At 38.9% G+C, this 17,406-nt stretch overlaps 2 protein-coding genes across 4 annotated transcripts; one reads left to right on the top strand and one right to left on the bottom strand.

Annotated features, from left to right (window-relative positions):
* Nucleotides 1-498: 498 nt before the first annotated feature.
* Nucleotides 499-14,122, bottom strand: si:ch211-269k10.4 (uncharacterized protein LOC100150242 homolog). Of its 3 annotated transcripts, none has more exons than XM_049025421.1 (7): nt 14,022-14,122; nt 11,511-11,671; nt 10,807-10,920; nt 6,969-7,025; nt 1,913-2,005; nt 1,588-1,656; nt 499-993 (listed from the first exon to the last, which is right to left on the bottom strand). In XM_049025421.1, exons 2-7 carry the CDS (start codon nt 11,643-11,645, stop codon nt 871-873), a joined length of 591 nt encoding a protein of 196 aa, XP_048881378.1. In that variant the 5' UTR covers nt 11,646-11,671; nt 14,022-14,122; the 3' UTR covers nt 499-870. The 3 variants fall into 3 exon arrangements, with proteins under 3 accessions (XP_048881378.1, XP_048881377.1, XP_048881379.1); XM_049025420.1 differs by lacking the exon at nt 14,022-14,122 and adding an exon at nt 12,871-12,990; XM_049025422.1 differs by lacking the exons at nt 1,588-1,656; nt 14,022-14,122 and adding an exon at nt 12,871-12,990.
* On the top strand, nt 14,065-17,293 carry LOC125748794 (membrane-spanning 4-domains subfamily A member 15). The gene is made up of 7 exons (XM_049025423.1): nt 14,065-14,202; nt 14,565-14,732; nt 14,942-15,040; nt 15,241-15,297; nt 15,727-15,834; nt 16,221-16,337; nt 16,511-17,293. The coding sequence occupies exons 2-7, from the start codon at nt 14,577-14,579 to the stop codon at nt 16,535-16,537; spliced, it is 564 nt and encodes a 187-aa protein (XP_048881380.1). The 5' UTR covers nt 14,065-14,202; nt 14,565-14,576; the 3' UTR covers nt 16,538-17,293.
* The last annotated feature ends 113 nt before the right edge of the window (nt 17,294-17,406 follow it).

Genomic DNA, 17,406 nt, shown 5'->3' with positions numbered 1-17,406 from the left:
CCCCTTCTCTGCACATGCCGGCGGTCTGCATGCTCTCCTGCTTCTCTGCACATGCCGGCGGTCTGCGTGCTCTCCTGCTTCTCTGCACATCGAGTCGTCTCACGGCCTGAAAGGGGAAGCTGCAGCCTGGGGCTCGTGAGAGAGCGTGCTGCTTCTCGTTTTCAGTTCACACTTGTGCATTCTAGTGGCGACCACAGCAGGCGTGAACGTTAGCCAAAGATCACTTTGAAAAGGATGTGTGACGTACGGGCAAATAAACGGCCCAAAGCGAAAAAATGTTTTTGTGAACGTACTGCTGTCAAGTTTTGTGTATATATATATATATATATATATATATATATATATATATATAAAAGTTTATTTTTTATCACAATATTATTTATATGTATAAACATTCATTTGATGCGTACAGCAAGATCCATTGTTCCAAAGTGTGCAATGACAGTAAATTTAACACAATGGAAGTTGAGCTCATGAAAGAACCAGTGAAACAACACATGGCAAAAAAATATATATATTTTTTAAAAATCTGAACAAATGTTTTACATTTCAAGTCACAAATGATTTCATTATTAGATCCCATTCTCTAAGCATAAATAGTTTTTCACTAAAGGAGGAAGCATCTTGTATTTGACAACATCAAAATGCATTTTAACAGATTTCCTGAGCAGCTAAACTGAACACAAGAAGTGAATCATCCATGATCTGTACATTTTCACTTCTTCTTGGAGCAAAATCTGCTCATTGGAACAGACGCCCTGGGAGAATCACAAAGCATTAGCAGTGAAGGCCTGCAAGACTGTAAATGTGAACATTCCATCAGAAGAGAGCGGTGGGTTTGGCCCCGAAGACGGCCTCAAGCCTCTGCGGCTACTGCAGGCCGCTGTCTTTCTCCCTGTTGCGCTCCACGTGCAGCAGGTACAGAAGAACAGCAGTGACCATCATCTCCGCCAGCGTCACGCCCAGGATGATCGCTTGCACACGCATGACCCCCTGTGGAAGAGGCCAGCTCACGTATGTCACAGCACGAACTTCCAGTGCAAGCAGGCATGATTGTGAAATGCACGTGAACGTGTGCACTACTGATTACGAGAGAGTGATGGATTTTTAAAATGTATATTTCCAAAACATAGACTGAATCTCAGTTGTCACTCTTACATGCTCATATTTTAGCTGTTTATATGTATTATTACTTTAATGAAATAGTATTATTCACTGTGAGTGTGGCACTGGGGGCAGCTCAGTCAGTACCCATCCATCCATCCATCCATCCATCCATTTTCCAAACCGCTTATCCTGCTGGGTCGCGGGGGGTCCGGAGCCTATCCCGGAAGCAATGGGCACGAGGCTGGGAACAACCCAGGATGGGGGGCCAGCCCATCGCAGGGCACAGTCACACACCATTCACTCACACATGCACACCTACGGGCAATTTAGCAAGTCCAATTAGCCTCAGCATGTCTTTGGATTGTGGGGGGAAACCGGAGTACCCGGAGGAAACCCCACGACGACATGGGGAGAACATGCAAACTCCACACACATGTGACCCAGGTGGAGACCATGCCGCCCCTCAGTCAGTACCATTACCTTATAATTACAACTCAGGGGGCGGTCCCAGGAGTTCCAGTAATATGGATATTTCCCACAGGGTTCCACCTACAGTCCAAACACAGAAAGTGTGGGCCCAGTGATGAACTGGCATCCTATCCAGTGTGTACCCCAGCCTTGTGCCTTGTGCTGCCTGGGTAGGCTCCAGGCTCCCCCCCCTCACCCTGAACAGGATAAGTAAATGAAAAGAAGGGCTATTCTGTTCTCTTTGAGGTATTTTCAGGGTTTCGCTAAAGTTGCTCTGAAGCTCTGTTTTCTTTTTTGTGATCTGATGAAGGACAGTAAATGTAAGTTTGAAAATTACCTTTCTTGAATTCCAGAAGTAAATATCAACAGACAGCAGTATGACTCCAATCCCAGCAACCAGAAAACTGCCCACATTAACAACATAGGAGACCTGGGAGAAACGACCCAAAAAAATCCATTATTCTTGCTAAGTACATAAGAACATAAGAACATAAGAACTATACAAACGAGAGGAGGCCATTCGGCCCATCAAGCTCGCTTGGGGAGAACTAAACTAATAGCTCAGAGTCGTTAAAATCTTATCTAGCTCTGATTTAAAGGAACCCAAGGATTCAGCTTGCACTACATTATCAGGAAGGCTATTCCATACTCTGACTACACGCTGCGTAAAGAAGTGCTTCCTTAAATCCAGCTTGAAATGTTCTCCCGCTAATTTCCACCTATGGCCACGAGTTCGTGTATTTAAACTAATGCTGAAGTAACTATTTGGTTGAACAGCATCCAAACCTGTTAGAATCTTATATACCTGGATCATGTCCCCCCTCAATCTCCTTTGCTTGAGACTGAACAGATTTAGCTCAAGTAACCGTTCCTCGTATGACATTCCTCTAAGACCAGGAATCATTTTTGTGGCCCTACGCTGCACCTTTTCTAAGGCCACAATGTCCTTTTTAAGATATGGTGACCAAACCTGCACACAATATTCTAGGTGAGGTCTCACCAAGGAATTGTATAATCTTAGCATTACCTCCCTTGACTTAAACTCCACACACCTGGAGATATACCCCAACATCCTATTGGCCTTTTTTATTGCTTCCCCACACTGGCGAGAATGGGACATGGAAGCATCAACATACACACCAAGGTCTTTCTCATGATCAGCTACCTTTATTTCAGTGACACCCATGAAATACCTGTACTTTATATTTCTGCTCCCTAGATGGAGTACCTTACATTTATCGACGTTAAATTTCATCTGCCAGGTATCGGCCCAGTCACTAATTAAATCAAGATCCCGCTGTAGCTGCTGAGCCACTAATTCAGTATCTGCTACACCACCCACCTTGGTGTCATCTGCAAATTTCACCAGTTTACTGTATATATTGGTATCCATATCATTTATGTAAATTAGGAACAATAGTGGTCCTAAAATCGAACCCTGCGGTACCCCACTATGAACGCAAGCCCACTGTGACATTGTGCCTCTTATAACTACTCGCTGTTTCCTATCTGTTAACCAGTTATCAATCCAGGTCGCTACGGTACCTAAAATACCAGTCGCTTTGAGTTTAAGTAGGAGCCTCTTGTGGGGGACAACATCAAAAGCCTTTTGGAAATCTAAGTAGATGACATCATAGGCCTTCTTATCATCAACTTCCTGAGTAGCTTCCTCAAAAAACTCCAACAGATTTGTTAAACAGGATCTACCTCTCCTAAATCCATGCTGGCTATCCCGCAAAATGTTATTGGAGTCCAGGTAATCTATCATTTTCTCTTTGATTATAGCCTCCATAACTTTACCAGTTATACAAGTTAGACTGATTGGCCTATAGTTAGACAAATTACTTCTATCCCCTTTTTTGAAAATAGGCGTTATGAAGGCGTGCTTCCAATCAGAAGGTACCACACCTTCAGATAAGGATTTTTGAAACAGTAAAGTTAAGGGTCGGCAAATAATATCCCTCATCTCTTTTAACACTATAGGTAAGATGCCATCAGGGCCCTGTGATTTATTTATTTTGAGCTTAGCTAGGCTTTGCAAAACATCTGCTTCAGTTATATATATATTAGCTATAGACAATGCTGGATAGGTAATAACTGGTAAATTACTAAGGTCCTCAACAGTGAATACCCGTGCAAAACTATCATTGAACTCATTTGCTATATCAATGTCGTTTACTATTATAAGACCCTTACTATCCTGCAGATTAGTAATTTCAGGTTTTAGAGCTCTTTTAGAGTTAAAATACTGGAAGAAACTTTTAACGTCATCCTTAGCTTCCAATGCAACCATCCTTTCGACATTTCTTTTAGCTCGTCTAATATCATTTTTTAACTCAGCCTGTAGACTTAGATATTCCTGCTTAATTCTGTCATCATCAGTTAATTTCCATTGCTGGAACAAAGCCCTTTTCCTCCTTACTTTATGCTTTATATCCCTAGTAAACCACCTAGGTTGCAATTTCCTAGATTTATTCTTGCTGGAAACAGGTATGAAGTCCTCTTGCACTTGCAATAATGTGCTTTTAAAAAATTCCCAGGCCTCTTCAACAGTTTTGTTATTTAACTCCATCCAGTTCACAGTTTCTAGTTTTAGTCTCATACACTTAAAGTCAGCCTTCCTAACATTATATATTTTTGATTTGGACTTAGCTCTTCGAACACTAAACTTAACCTCAAATTTGACCATGTTATGATCGCTACTGTCAAGTGGTTCTAAAACGTCTAATTTACCAATCCTGTCCTGGTTATTAGAGAGAACAAGATCAAGAATGGCATCTCCCCTGGTAGGGGTGTTAACAAACTGAGTAAAAAAACAATCCTGTACTAATTCCACCATCTCCAGTTCATTTTCTGAAGAGCCAGTGACAATGTCCCACTGCATTCCTGGTAGATTAAAATCACCCATAACTACCACATCATTTTTATTGCTCATAGTCCTAATCTCACTGTATAACAATCTGCTTTCCTCAGCAGCTATATTAGGTGTTCTGTAACAAACACCGACAATTAGGCTATTTGAGTTTTTAGCATCTAATTTTACCCATATTGCTTCCGTAGTTTTATTTATATCAGTAAGTTCCCTTGCCTGCAAGTTTTCCTTTACATATACTGCAACACCACCTCCCTTTTTCCCTATACGATCCTTACGGAACAACGTGTAACCATCCATATTATATTCTTGTCCATCCTTTTCACTCAACCACGTTTCAGTTATTCCTATAATATCATAAGAGTCCGATGAGATAAAAGCCTCTAAATCATGAATTTTATTCCTAATACTTCTGGCGTTTAAATACAGACAACAAAGGGTAGGCCTATTACGGTGCCCACTTACAATATGATTATTTGGGGCTTTCCGTTTCCCCCCACTGACATAGTTAACTAACCTCCCTGCCCCCCCAGTCCCTAGTTTAAACATTCCTCAACGACTCTACACATACGCCTCCCCAATACACATACATACACATACAAGTGTTTGCCTCCAGAAATCAAATACCATCAGTTGTACTTCCAGAGTTTTTTTTTTACATTAGATTCAAGTTTCACGATTTGCTTGAAAATATATGGCTTGCTTTCACACTGAAGTACCACTAATGACCATGATGAATTGCAGCACACCAAATGAAAGCAGTTTGCATTATGCAGAGCTAAGTGTCCGTTGTTTGCATGTATTATTATTATACAGTGGATCAAAATTAAAGAAGTGACATTTTTGTAGTTTACAAAGTTACAACTTATCTGAATTCCAAATTACATGGGTCCTTCAGCAAGGCCCTTAACCCCCAGCTCTCTGGGCCCCCAACAGGTGGCTGCCTTCATGGATAGCTTACTAAGAGCAGGTTGAAGGAGGCATAAAGGCGGTTTCTCCTCAGGGATTAATAAAAGTATCTATTATTAAAATTCTGCAATCACAATTAGAGTTGCTATACTTCAGTTTTTGGTTATACTCTGAAATTACTTGGTATACCTGGCAACCCTAATCTATTTGGCAAGATTGGCAGGCATTTTGCAAGATGGTGGGCCTCTCCCAGGTGACGAAACCCTGTGAACAGCAGGTTGTTCAGGTGAAGGCCGTTAATTTACAAAGTTAATTTAAGTGCCATAAAAGGCAGGTCACTCACGTAAGATGATTGTGCAATAGATCAGGACGATAGGGAGATTCTCAGTAAGCGATCATTTCAAAACCACAGATGGAACGGCTCCCCAAATCAGCCCTGGACAGGGCAAGAATATATCTTGACAGGGTCTTGCCATCTATGACAATATGGACTGAAAGCCGTAAGCAGTGACCAAGAAGAATACAAAGGCCAGACTAATGTTTTGATGAGGAGCATGTTGTGTGGACAGAGAACTCGCGCAAATTTCATTTCAGTGATGAAAGCCAGTTTAATTAGTTCAGATGAGAAACATCATGTGCGGCATTAAATTGGGGAGAGACTCCACCAAAAGTGTGTGAGGAACGGTGAGTTACGGTGTGCGGTATGTTCTCTGCCGCAGGAGTCAGGTCTCACACGGTTACATGGCAAGATGAATGCTGGGATCATAACCTCCATCAGCACCAAGCGGCTCCTTCCCAGAGAGCATCACCCAATCAGCCAGTCATTTTTATGTAAGAGCTGAGAAGATCAAAGTGATGACATGGCCGGCCCTGAGTCCTGATCTGAACCTATCAAGCGTTGGGCAGTGTGGTAAGCAAGGATTTTAATGGGGCCAGTAGAGTTTAGAGCTCCATCACCTTTAGGGAAGAAGCTATTGTAGAACCTGGTGGAGGACGCTTAGATGCTCCTGTACCGTCTGCCAGATGGGAGGGGTCTGCCACAATGCTGGAGGCCATGTGGATGCAGCACTCGAGGATGATCAGGGGGTGCTGATAATAAACCTTTAATTTTGTCATGTGGGATAGTTTTCACTGATGAGGTATGATTAATATACTATCTGTACTATTCATGTTAGAGTAACTTTGCATTCAGATAAGCAGTAACTTTGTGAATTACAAAGGTGTCACTCTATCTCTGATTTTGTTAGCCTCTGAAGTATTGATACTACTTGAGGAATCCTTGGTAATCATTTGTCGTCTCCTGCATGGCTTCTGTGCATTTGCGCTGAACCATTATATTGATTTTATTTGATTTAAAGTAGGATTGTGCACAGGAGTCCTTTACACTTGAATTCTGAAACCAGTATACCTGCCAACACTTCGGATTTCCCCGAGTGTCTCCTAATTATCCAGCCGTCCTCCCACTGTACTCCCGAAACCTTTCCCTGTTTATCGCAACCTAATGCTGGCAGGTATGGAGCAGCGAGTTCGAACTCATTAAGCAAAATTACCTCAGCCAAAGAATTTTAATGACGTTTACTTAAATTTCAATAACAAATATCGACATACTCACGTGGAGGAATGCAGGGAATTTGTACAGCAGGAAAGACAATAAGCCAGAAAAGAAAAACTGGGGGGTGGAAGAAACAGACACGTTGGTCAACCGCTGATTCTCTCAACAGGAAATTTCTCAACAGGACATTACACCATATGTTATGTTTCTATAGTTACATACTCGTACAGTCAGGTCCTTAAATATTGGGACATCGGCACAATTCTAATCTTTTTGGCTCTATACACCACCACAATGGATTTGAAGTGAAACGAACAAGATGTGCTTTAACTGCAGACTTTCAGCTTTAATTTGAGGGTACTTACATACAAATCAGGTGAACGGTGTAGGAATTACAGCAATTTGTATATCTGCCACTCGCTTTTTAAGGGACCAAAAGTAATGGGACAATTGGCTGCTCAGCTGTTCCATGGCCAAGTGTGTGTCATTCCCTCATTATCTAATTTACGAGGAGCAGATAAAAGGTCTAGAGTTCATTTCAAGTGTGCTATTTGCATTTGGAATCCGTTGCTGTCAACTCTCAATATGAGATGCAAAGACCTATCACTATCAGTGAAGCAAGCCGTCATTAGGCTGAAAAATAAAAACAAACCCATCAGAGAGATAGCAAATACATTAGGTGTAGCCAAATCAACTGTTTGGAACATTCTTAAAAAGAAAGATCGCACCGGTGAGCTCAGCAACACCAAAAGAGTTGCAAGACCACGGAAAACAACTGTGGTGGATGACCGAAGAAATCTTTCCCTGGTGAAGAAAAACCCCTTCAGAACAGTTGGCCAGATCAAGAACACTCTCCAGGAAGTAGGTGTATGTGTGTCAAGGTCAACAATCAAGAGAAGACTTCACCAGAATGAATACAGAGGGTTCAACTAAATATGTAAACCATTGGTGAGCCTCAAAAACAGGAAGGTCTTATTAGAGTTTGCCAAACAACATCTAAAAAAGCCTTTACAGTTCTGGAACAACATCCTATGGACAGATGAGACAAGGATCAACTTGTACCAGAGTGATGGGAAGAGAAGAGTATGGAGAAGGAAAGGAACTGCTCACGATCCAAAACATACCACCTCATCAGTGAAGCACGGTGGTGTTAGTGTCATGGCGTGGGCATGTATGGCTGCCACTGGAACTGGTTCCCTTGTATTTATTGATGATGTGCCTGCTGACAAAAGCAGCAGTATGAATTCTGAAGTGTTTCGGGCAATATTATCTGCTCATATTCAGCCAAATGCTTCAGAACTCATTGGACGGTGCTTCATAGTGCAGATGGACAATGACCAGAAGCATACTGCGAAAGCAACCAAAGAGTTTTTTAAGGCAAAGAAGTGGAATATTATGCAATGGCCAAGTCAATCACCTGACCTGAATCCGATTGAGTGTGTATTTCACTTACTGAAGACAAAACTGAAGGGGAAATGCCCCAAGAACAAGCAGGAACAGAAGAGAGTTGCAGTAGAGGCCTGGCAGAGCATCACTAGGGATGTAACCCAGCGTTTGATGATGCCTGTGCATTCCGGACTTCAGGCTGTAATTGATTGCAAAGGATTTGCAACCAAGTATTAAAAAGTGAAAGTTTGATTTATGATTGTTAATTTGTCCCGTTACTTTTGGTCCCTTAAAAAGTGGGTGGCAGATATACAAACTGCTGTAATTCCTACACTGTTCACCTGATTTGTATGTAAATACCCTCAAATTAAAGCTGAAAGTCTGCAGTTAAAGCACATCTTGTTCATTCCATTTCAAATCCATTGAGGTGGTGTATAGAGCCAAAAAGATTAGAATTGTGTCGATGTCCCAATATTTATGGACCTGACTGTATATTTTGATATTTAAGATCACAATACACATACAATACTAAATCGAGGTCACGAAATCCCTAAAACTTTGTAAAATATAAAAAGTACTTTTGTCTGTGCTCTCAATTTGCTGTTTCGACCTCTCGAATTAATTAAGTTGTGACCATGTTGTGAATGTTTGGCCCGCGAAACAAGGAGCTGGAATCTTGAAACTGCGGTCAAGGCATCCTTACATAGTTTAAAGTGCGCGAATACTAGTTGTAAATAAATCGGGTAACATTTTACCTGACGGGGCACAAATAATATAGTATTATGGTATTACTCACGCATTAATTAACCGAAGACTAAGCCTTAGTCACATATTGATCTCATGTTAATTCTTAATGAATCGTGACGCATGTTTTCTCTCAAGCAATTACTGTATTGGTTATACTACATCTGTTAGAATTCTATAAGACTTAGTGAACTACTGAGGAAGGTAGAGAAGGAAAAAGAAATTAACAAACAAGAGAACTACGGATCTCCTGTTCATTAATGGATCGTGATGAATCATTTATCTCAAGCAGGGACTATATTTATTCATGATTTGTTTGGAGAACGAAATGTGACATAATCATAAATAAATAAATCGTTAAACAATAAATAAATAGTAAAACAAATTTATTTAATGTTTCATTCCAACGAATTATAGAAAAATAAATGTATTGAATTTTTTTATTCAAAATATTTTTTTTTGTGCATAAATGGGATCATACATGTGAACGGTATTGCGATCTGAAGACCCGGACAGTGGTGCAGTGTGAATGCAGCGTCCCCAACATGAACGCCAGCGAGCAAGGCCAAGGTAATGGAGCGCAGATTAGCAAAGTCCCCTGGCCAATAGTGCGTTAGAAAAAGGGCTAGAGCTGCCCACCTCATTTACATATAGATGAATGTAAAATAAAATAAAAAAATATTTGAAATAAATTGATTAATTAATTAATAAAATAAAAAACCTTTGGAATAAAAAATTAAATCTATTTTCCCAAAAATCTTTCATTAGAAAATCATTTTTTTTCTATAAATCAATGGAACAGAAAATGTAATTAATTTAAATAAACTTTACTCTTGGTTTATTCATTTATGATTATGCCAAATTTCCTCCTCCACAGATCTGTACTTCACTAGTAACTCAGTTATTAATATTTATGTCCCGTCAAGTAAAGTGTTACATAATTTTTCTGATTTTTTTAAGGCAAATCCATAAAAAGTACCTAATATTTAATTATGGAAATGGTAACTTAATGACCACAAAGCGTAGTTTTTGTTCATTAAAAAATACAGGAGAATAAACCTGGAATTAGAGACGGTGTGTATTATTATAAAGGCTCGGTAATGTGCACATTTTGGGTTTTACCATTGGCAGCATTAAGAATTAGATTAACATAACCACTCATTTCTACCATATATATTAGTTTGATACTTTGTGTGGACATGCAGCAAATCTAGCAGAATATGACCAAGTTGTAATGGAACACATTTTCATCATCAGATCGAAATGGGTTCAGCGGTAGCCTATACACTTGTATTTATTACAGTACATAGGTAATCGTGACCTTAAACCCTAATTTCCACCAAAGAACTTTGACGCTCTGTGTGCTTATTTGTCAGATATAAAACATTCTGAAATTAGAATGGGAGCCACCTTGTTGCTGTACAGATATATCAGCGAATCTATTTGTTACCATAATACCGTAGTATTTGCCCCTCAGCAAAAGTGCGGATGAATTGAACGGAGTTCCAAACTCTAGTACTCTATCTGGCTTTCTGAGCACAAATAACTAAACCTTATGTACAACTTAATAAATTCGTGGGATTTCGTGGGCTCAATTTAGTATTTCTTGGGTATATTGAGCTAAATTAAGCACACAATTTAGTAGCCTATATTGTGGGAACGAAATAATTTTGCTTTATTTTTTTTTTTTAAAGAAAACTGTCAGTGTCCCCTCCAGGGCTCCGTCACACGTTAAAAAGGTGGCGGTGAATTGAAACGTGCATCCTACCAGAATCCCGGTGAGAATTGGCACTCTGAGCAGGATTCCCAGAGTCACCTCTTCCGAAGTAGCTGTTACAATCCCAAGTCCAAATATCGTGATCCCGCATATTGTCTGAAAAGCCTAGTGACAATTTTACATGTCATATATGGGAGACATAAAATCAAATCATAACAGAAAACATATTACAAATCTCTATATAAGCCTCCACCAAGTACAGATTAGCATTAGAGGCTGCCCAATTTACATAGTTAATTTCATACTTGTTTTTACTTTCTAAATTGAATAAACAGCTCCAGGTTTTAGACGCCTGACGTCAGGACAGCGATGTCCAGTCCGGGACTCCTTTCCCATGTTATACCTGATAATCGGTACATTTCCTCGCCCACCACGTGGATACTCCCTATGCTGACTTGTAAAAATTGGCATATTTCCCTTATTAATTCGGATTTATATTCCACTGGGAATTTTACCAAATAAAAGCTTTCAGTCGGTTTCAGCTTTTCAACCTTTACTGAACCCTTTATCAGTTGGAGAACCTCACAAAATGTCTGAATCGGTTTCCAAATAGAATTAACTGCAGCAATGCTTAGGGTAACAATTCATTTGATTGTTTTGGAACGAGTCACGATAAAATGAATTAAAAAAAATATATATAACGAAAAAGAAACAGAGTATTTATAATAATCAGTGAACCAAAGTGATAATCTTACCCCCATAGACATGGGCTGTTTCTCTAGCAGCTTGTGCAAACGAGGCTTCTTGATCTCGAGGACCTCATTTGCTTTGTATTGCTTAAACAGTGGCTCTGTCGCCTCAGACTCTTCTACAATTTCAGACGCGGCCATGGATGGTGATTAGCCTCTTCTTTTCCCTGAGGAAATCCATTGATTTTTATCTGACGGTTGTTCGGGTCAAACAAGCGTATCTGCTTATTCAGTACGTTTTTCGCAGTAAGCTTATATCCGTAGTAAGCGGCATCGGTAAATCCATTAGGCGACATACAGGCGACCATCTTTTGTGTAGACGCCGATTTATCAAATAATATAGCATTATGCGCAACGCCGGCGAACTTCAGCAGCAAATTTCACTTTGTCTCGGTGAACCTTATTAGGCACAAGACCCTGGACGGGATGCCAGTACCCTGTATCATCCATCCTTCCCTCCATCCATCCATCCATTCATCCATCCATCCATCCATCTTCTAATCTGAGCAAGGTGACGGGGGGCTCGAGCCATAACAACAACAACAACAAATTTGAGGTACTCCCTGGAGCGGATTCCACTGTACTGTCCCGTGATTATTATAAAAACAAATAAGTTATGATATCTTGAAATGAATATTGCACATGGTTTTACGTGTTTTACATTTACTGAATAGTGGATACACGTGGTATATGTGCTGCATGCCATTTAGTAGCGCATACATTATAGCTCAGTGTGGATGTAAACGTTTTCGTTTAGGACTCCGCGCAAAAATACAGGTTCCGTTATTTTCAGTACAATTAACAAGTGAGTCTTTATTCTGTTTTAATTATTCCCACGCATTTCGGGGCAAAGTTCAATATTAATTAAACTTCACTTTGAAATTGATAAAATTTAGCATCGCTCACTCAGATTTATAGTTTAGGTTCATTTGTGTAATTTGTGGTAGTAAAAACGTTGTTTCTCTTCATTTCCGTCTTATTTATGTCCTATAAATGAGCATTTAAATCGCGTTGTCAGCAGAAGCAGAATGAAGAATGATTGATTGCATATTAATAAAACTCTAATAGCACCAAATTCCTAGTTCTACATAGTTGGTAAATTATTAATAAACGTAATATATTAATGTATTTTTATGCTTCTACCTATTTCTATCAGATAATATTACGCTCAGAAATTAGTTTCCAGATATCTATATATAGCCCAGTCCAATAACGATTACTTGAAATATAATGAAGGCTGTTATAATTCATAATATTAGCCTACCTAAGGGTTTTATGTAATAGATTCGTTTTCGGCTTTCGCATTACTTAAATTACTTTTCTATTAATCAAATTATTTTTATTTACATATTATATCCTTACTCACCCGTTTTTTTCCTTCTTTCTGTCACAGATGAATAAAGATCTACCATCAACCCTCTTCGCTACACGTCCGTAACCTGATCATGTGGTTGGGGAGGCGGGTGTCTATCGCCGCAAATGTTCTTTTTCAGTAACTAAACTTCCGAGAAGGAGGTACGGTGTGGTTGTGGGTTGTGAGTGGATCATACATCACATCAAAAACACTATAGGTGCCAGATTTCCCGAAACTCTCGCGTGCTTTTGGCATTCCTCCAGTGTTGCAGTTTGTAAAACTGTTCATTTTCGGAGCTCATCACAGAGTCCAGGAGTCTTATTTCTTATTTACAGCGGTATGCACAAATCATCACCAATTGTAAAACGACTATTTTAAGCGTACATAAATTACTGCTAAAAGCCGTTTTTTTTCTGCAAAAGTGCTGTGGCGGCCCCTTGACGTTAATTAGTTCAAAGCTCATTTTCAGCAGCCGGGATGTTAAAACAGGCAGGAAAGGGAAGTGTAGTTATACGCCATGAAAACTAGAGTACTCCCTGACAAATAATGCGTATTTACATCACAAGTAAATGTACAGCGAAACCAAATATACGTTTTATTGAAAATTATATACTATGGATATACAAAAAAAAAAAAACAACAACAATTATAGGACAATTATATAATTGCCCCCCCATCCTGGGTTGTTCCCTGCCTCGTGCCCATTGCTTCCGGGATAGGCTCCGGACCCCCCACGACCCAGTAGGATAAGCGGTTTGGAAAAAGGATGGATGGGTGTTCTATCACATATTATTTGTTTAAAATTTATCGCTCCTTTAAAGAACTGGTTGTATTCGAAAAAAAACCTTCTAGATCACGGACGACTCAGCCCAGTTGTCTAGATCTCAGATCAGGTGTAAGACACGAAGATGGACTGGCATCCATGTTAACTGTAATTCAGTAATGCCTCTTACATGCATGTCTTTGGATTTGCTGATAAGTCACGGTGGCGACACCGAAAATTTACTCACGACTGAGGCTGATCCAGTTAGTGGCCCTGATGTGCAGCAGTAGCTGCTCCTATCACTTGAGCCATTAGTTTTCTTTACTCAACGCATTTTTTGTTAATTTAACAAAAGCAATAAAGTGGTGTTTTTGTGAAAACTTTTAATCGCATGTAGTACCTGGTACTTTTCCGCCTCTGCTTTCTTCGCTTCGCCCGAATCGTCGTCAGTGAAGCGCCGCAGCGCAGTCTATAGGGGAGGGTCTGTGTGGTTTGTCCCCTTGGTCTGGTCTTTTTGTCATCGCGACTTATCAGTCACCAAACCACAGCGCAGTATAATCCTGTGCAGCTGAAGTCACCAGGTAAGACAGATTCATAAACTTCTTTTTAAAAAATCAATAGGCCTGTTATTAATAAGAATGTTTTATTTAATAGAGAAAAAATAGCTGAGTTTTGTTATTCAAGAAACGATATATTTAAATAAATAAAATCAAACCGGATAAATATCAATTCCGAAGCTAAAAACGACCCACACATCTCCAGCCAACCCAGATAAAATATCGAAATATCTGAACAATTTAATATTTTAGTACGAAATTGTGATAAAAGCGATGCATTGCATTTCATGCTGTGAATAAGTTGGAAGACGGTCAGAATGTGTCTTGTCAGATTTAAGTATTATACTTAATATTATTAAATAGCCTATGAAACCTTTTCTTTTCAGACAGTTACTGTAATGGACACATTTACATGCGACGACTGTATTGTCATCACGATACCGCTGGTCAAGGGTGACCGCGGGCAGTCAGAGACCTTGACGCCGGAAAAGTTTCACTGTGTGTTTAAAGATTCATACAAGGCCTTTCGTAAAGGACAGCCCAAAGCGCTAGGGGTGCGTCTTCTTTATAATAACAATAATAATAATAACAATAATAATAATAATAACAATAGTAATAATAAAATCAATAATAATAACAATAATAATGCTAGCAATTATAATAATGATTATTATTATTATTATTACTATTAATATAATTACTGTTGTTGTTCCGTTTACAACAACAGAAATAATAAATTTCATTTCTCGGCTTGTTTCTTCAGACTACACAGATTATCACAGGGCTGCTTATTATTACTCTTGGCTTGGTGCAGATAGACGAAGTACCAGGTATCCTGATATATACGATGCCCAGCGTTATGGTAATGTATCCTTTACTCATCTGGCAAAGTGACGTGCTTTCTCAGTATTATATGGTGTATGTAAACTTAATCTGATTATTGTGTTAAATCAGCTCTCATAGAGCGAGATCTAGAAACTTAAACTTCAGATGCTATCAGCTGGAAAAAACACTTCCAATTACTAAATTTATTACTTAATTTTTATTTATTATATTTTGTAGTTTTTAGCTTCCGGCATAATATCTTTTGCCGCTGGACACTCGCCGAACATGTGCGTGGTAAGTTTCAAACGACGTCTTTCCATCGCATGTTAATACACATCTGTTAATGTTTCACGACAAAACAGAAGTAGCAGATACCTACACCTTCAGAATAAAGGGTACACACTGGGTGTAGGTTTGTTCCCCAAGGTACAAACAACATTAATGTACCGCTGATGGTCAAAAAAATTCTTCAGAGTCCATTTCGTTGTACCTTAGGCTAGAAGGTGCATTTACTTACAGCTAGGGTACAGTTGGCAGACCCTTGAGGGTACAGCACCAGTGAAGAGTAATTGTACCCTCAAAGGTACATGTTGACATTTTTATCTGACAGTGTATAATGACAACTCTCAGGTCTGGCATGATACATTCACACTTCCACTGGGTCAACAAATGTGTGCTGCTTACCTGTAACTCACCTGTAGCTGTGTTTGCTTTTCATAACAGACCAAAACTTCCTTCACCCTGAACATCATCAGCTTATTCTGGGCTCTGACTGCTCTGGGTTTGTGCATAACTTTTGTGAGCTTGCATCATCCACCATGGTATTCTGGTGTAAGTCTACTAGCCCATAGATGTTCAGATTCATTATTTAGTAATTTTAGCAGATAAGTTCAGCATTAAGGCTATGAGGGGGAGTAATATTGTCAAAAGTATTACAGTTTCTTTCATGATATATAGAGGCTTCTGTAATTTTATTACAAGTAATTTTGTTTCTCATCACAACCCTGTACTGGATGAGTGTTTATGTAAATGGATGCAGGCCTATTTTATTAATACTGTGCAGTCAGATGTCTATAGCAATTTTAATTCATCATACAAGTGGTTTGATAGACTTGAGTAGGTCTGTAAGATGCATTTATATTCAACATGGAATGGATTTGTATGTATTATAAATTATTTTCTGTTAAAAAAAACCTTCCACACTTGACTCTTTACAGACTACGAGAGGGATCAATGTGATTATTGCAATTCAGCTTTCACTGGAGATGCTTGTGGCGACAGTTTTAATTTACTTTGAGAGTAAAGCAGTATGCAGGACCCAATTCAACACCCTGGTACGAAAAAAATGTATATAATGTGCAATATACATATATTTGTGTCTCTGTGTGTATATCTATATGTAATAATAATTATTAGGTTGCCTAAAGACTTAAAATGCATATTAATCATGTCACTAGAATTATAAAAGTTAGTCAATATAATTTTATTTTTCTTCATTCATTTTCAGCCTTTGATCAACTTAAAGTACGTCTGAATCCAACAGTGACTGGATTCTTGTCCATTGGAAAGTTTTGTCCGTGAGACAGTGGTCGTCCTCTGAAGTTTATCGTCTGTTTCTTCTTCTGATGGCTTCTACAAGGCGGAGTTAAGACCTTCAGTCAGGAATAGACAAGTGTTCTGAAAATTAGAGATTGTTGGCTTTTCATACGGAAGGGTTTTAACTCTCACACCTGAAAAACAAATATTTGCCATATGAATTTTTTACTGCAATGTCACAACAAGAACAACAGGCATGTAAAACCTGCAGAAGTTCCCATTTCAGGAAAATTTAGTTTCTAAAAAACATTTCAATGTATATAAATAAATATTTGCAGGCCAAATAAGTATGTTCTTGCAGGGAAAACTCAAAATATTTACATATATTTTCATCTTTAATTTTGTATCCTGTGTGAGACACATTGTCCTGTATTGACGATGTGCTCTATGATGTCAGCAATATATTTTTAAAAATAAAAGTGGTGATTATTATCATTTCCTCTTCAATTAATGCTCTCTGGTCCTCATTGTATATATATATGAAATATTTTTTATGTTTTTTTCTTTAGATTGAAAAAATGTTTGCTGCAAAATGTTTGCATGATTGATTTTATTTTCACCATGTGTTACATTTTTATTATTCATTGCGAAAAATAACAGGATTGTTTGAAACAATTTTATACATTCGGGCACAATGCAATCAATAAATATGTGAGCCATTTGTAAAGCCGAATAAAGCAATCAGTCTAAGTTCTGTTCCGGGCGTCTTTCCCTTCCTGCTCTCACAGAGGCAAACGGAGCAGCACTTTGCAGTGTCTGGTGCTGTACTGCATCCCTTTAATATTTTTCTAAGAGCAGAGATTTCGG

Source organism: Brienomyrus brachyistius, chromosome 9, assembly GCF_023856365.1.
Source record: "Brienomyrus brachyistius isolate T26 chromosome 9, BBRACH_0.4, whole genome shotgun sequence".
Lineage (NCBI taxonomy): Eukaryota > Metazoa > Chordata > Actinopteri > Osteoglossiformes > Mormyridae > Brienomyrus > Brienomyrus brachyistius.
Note: the sequence above shows the minus strand (reverse complement) of the source record. Positions and strands in the feature narration are given on the sequence as shown.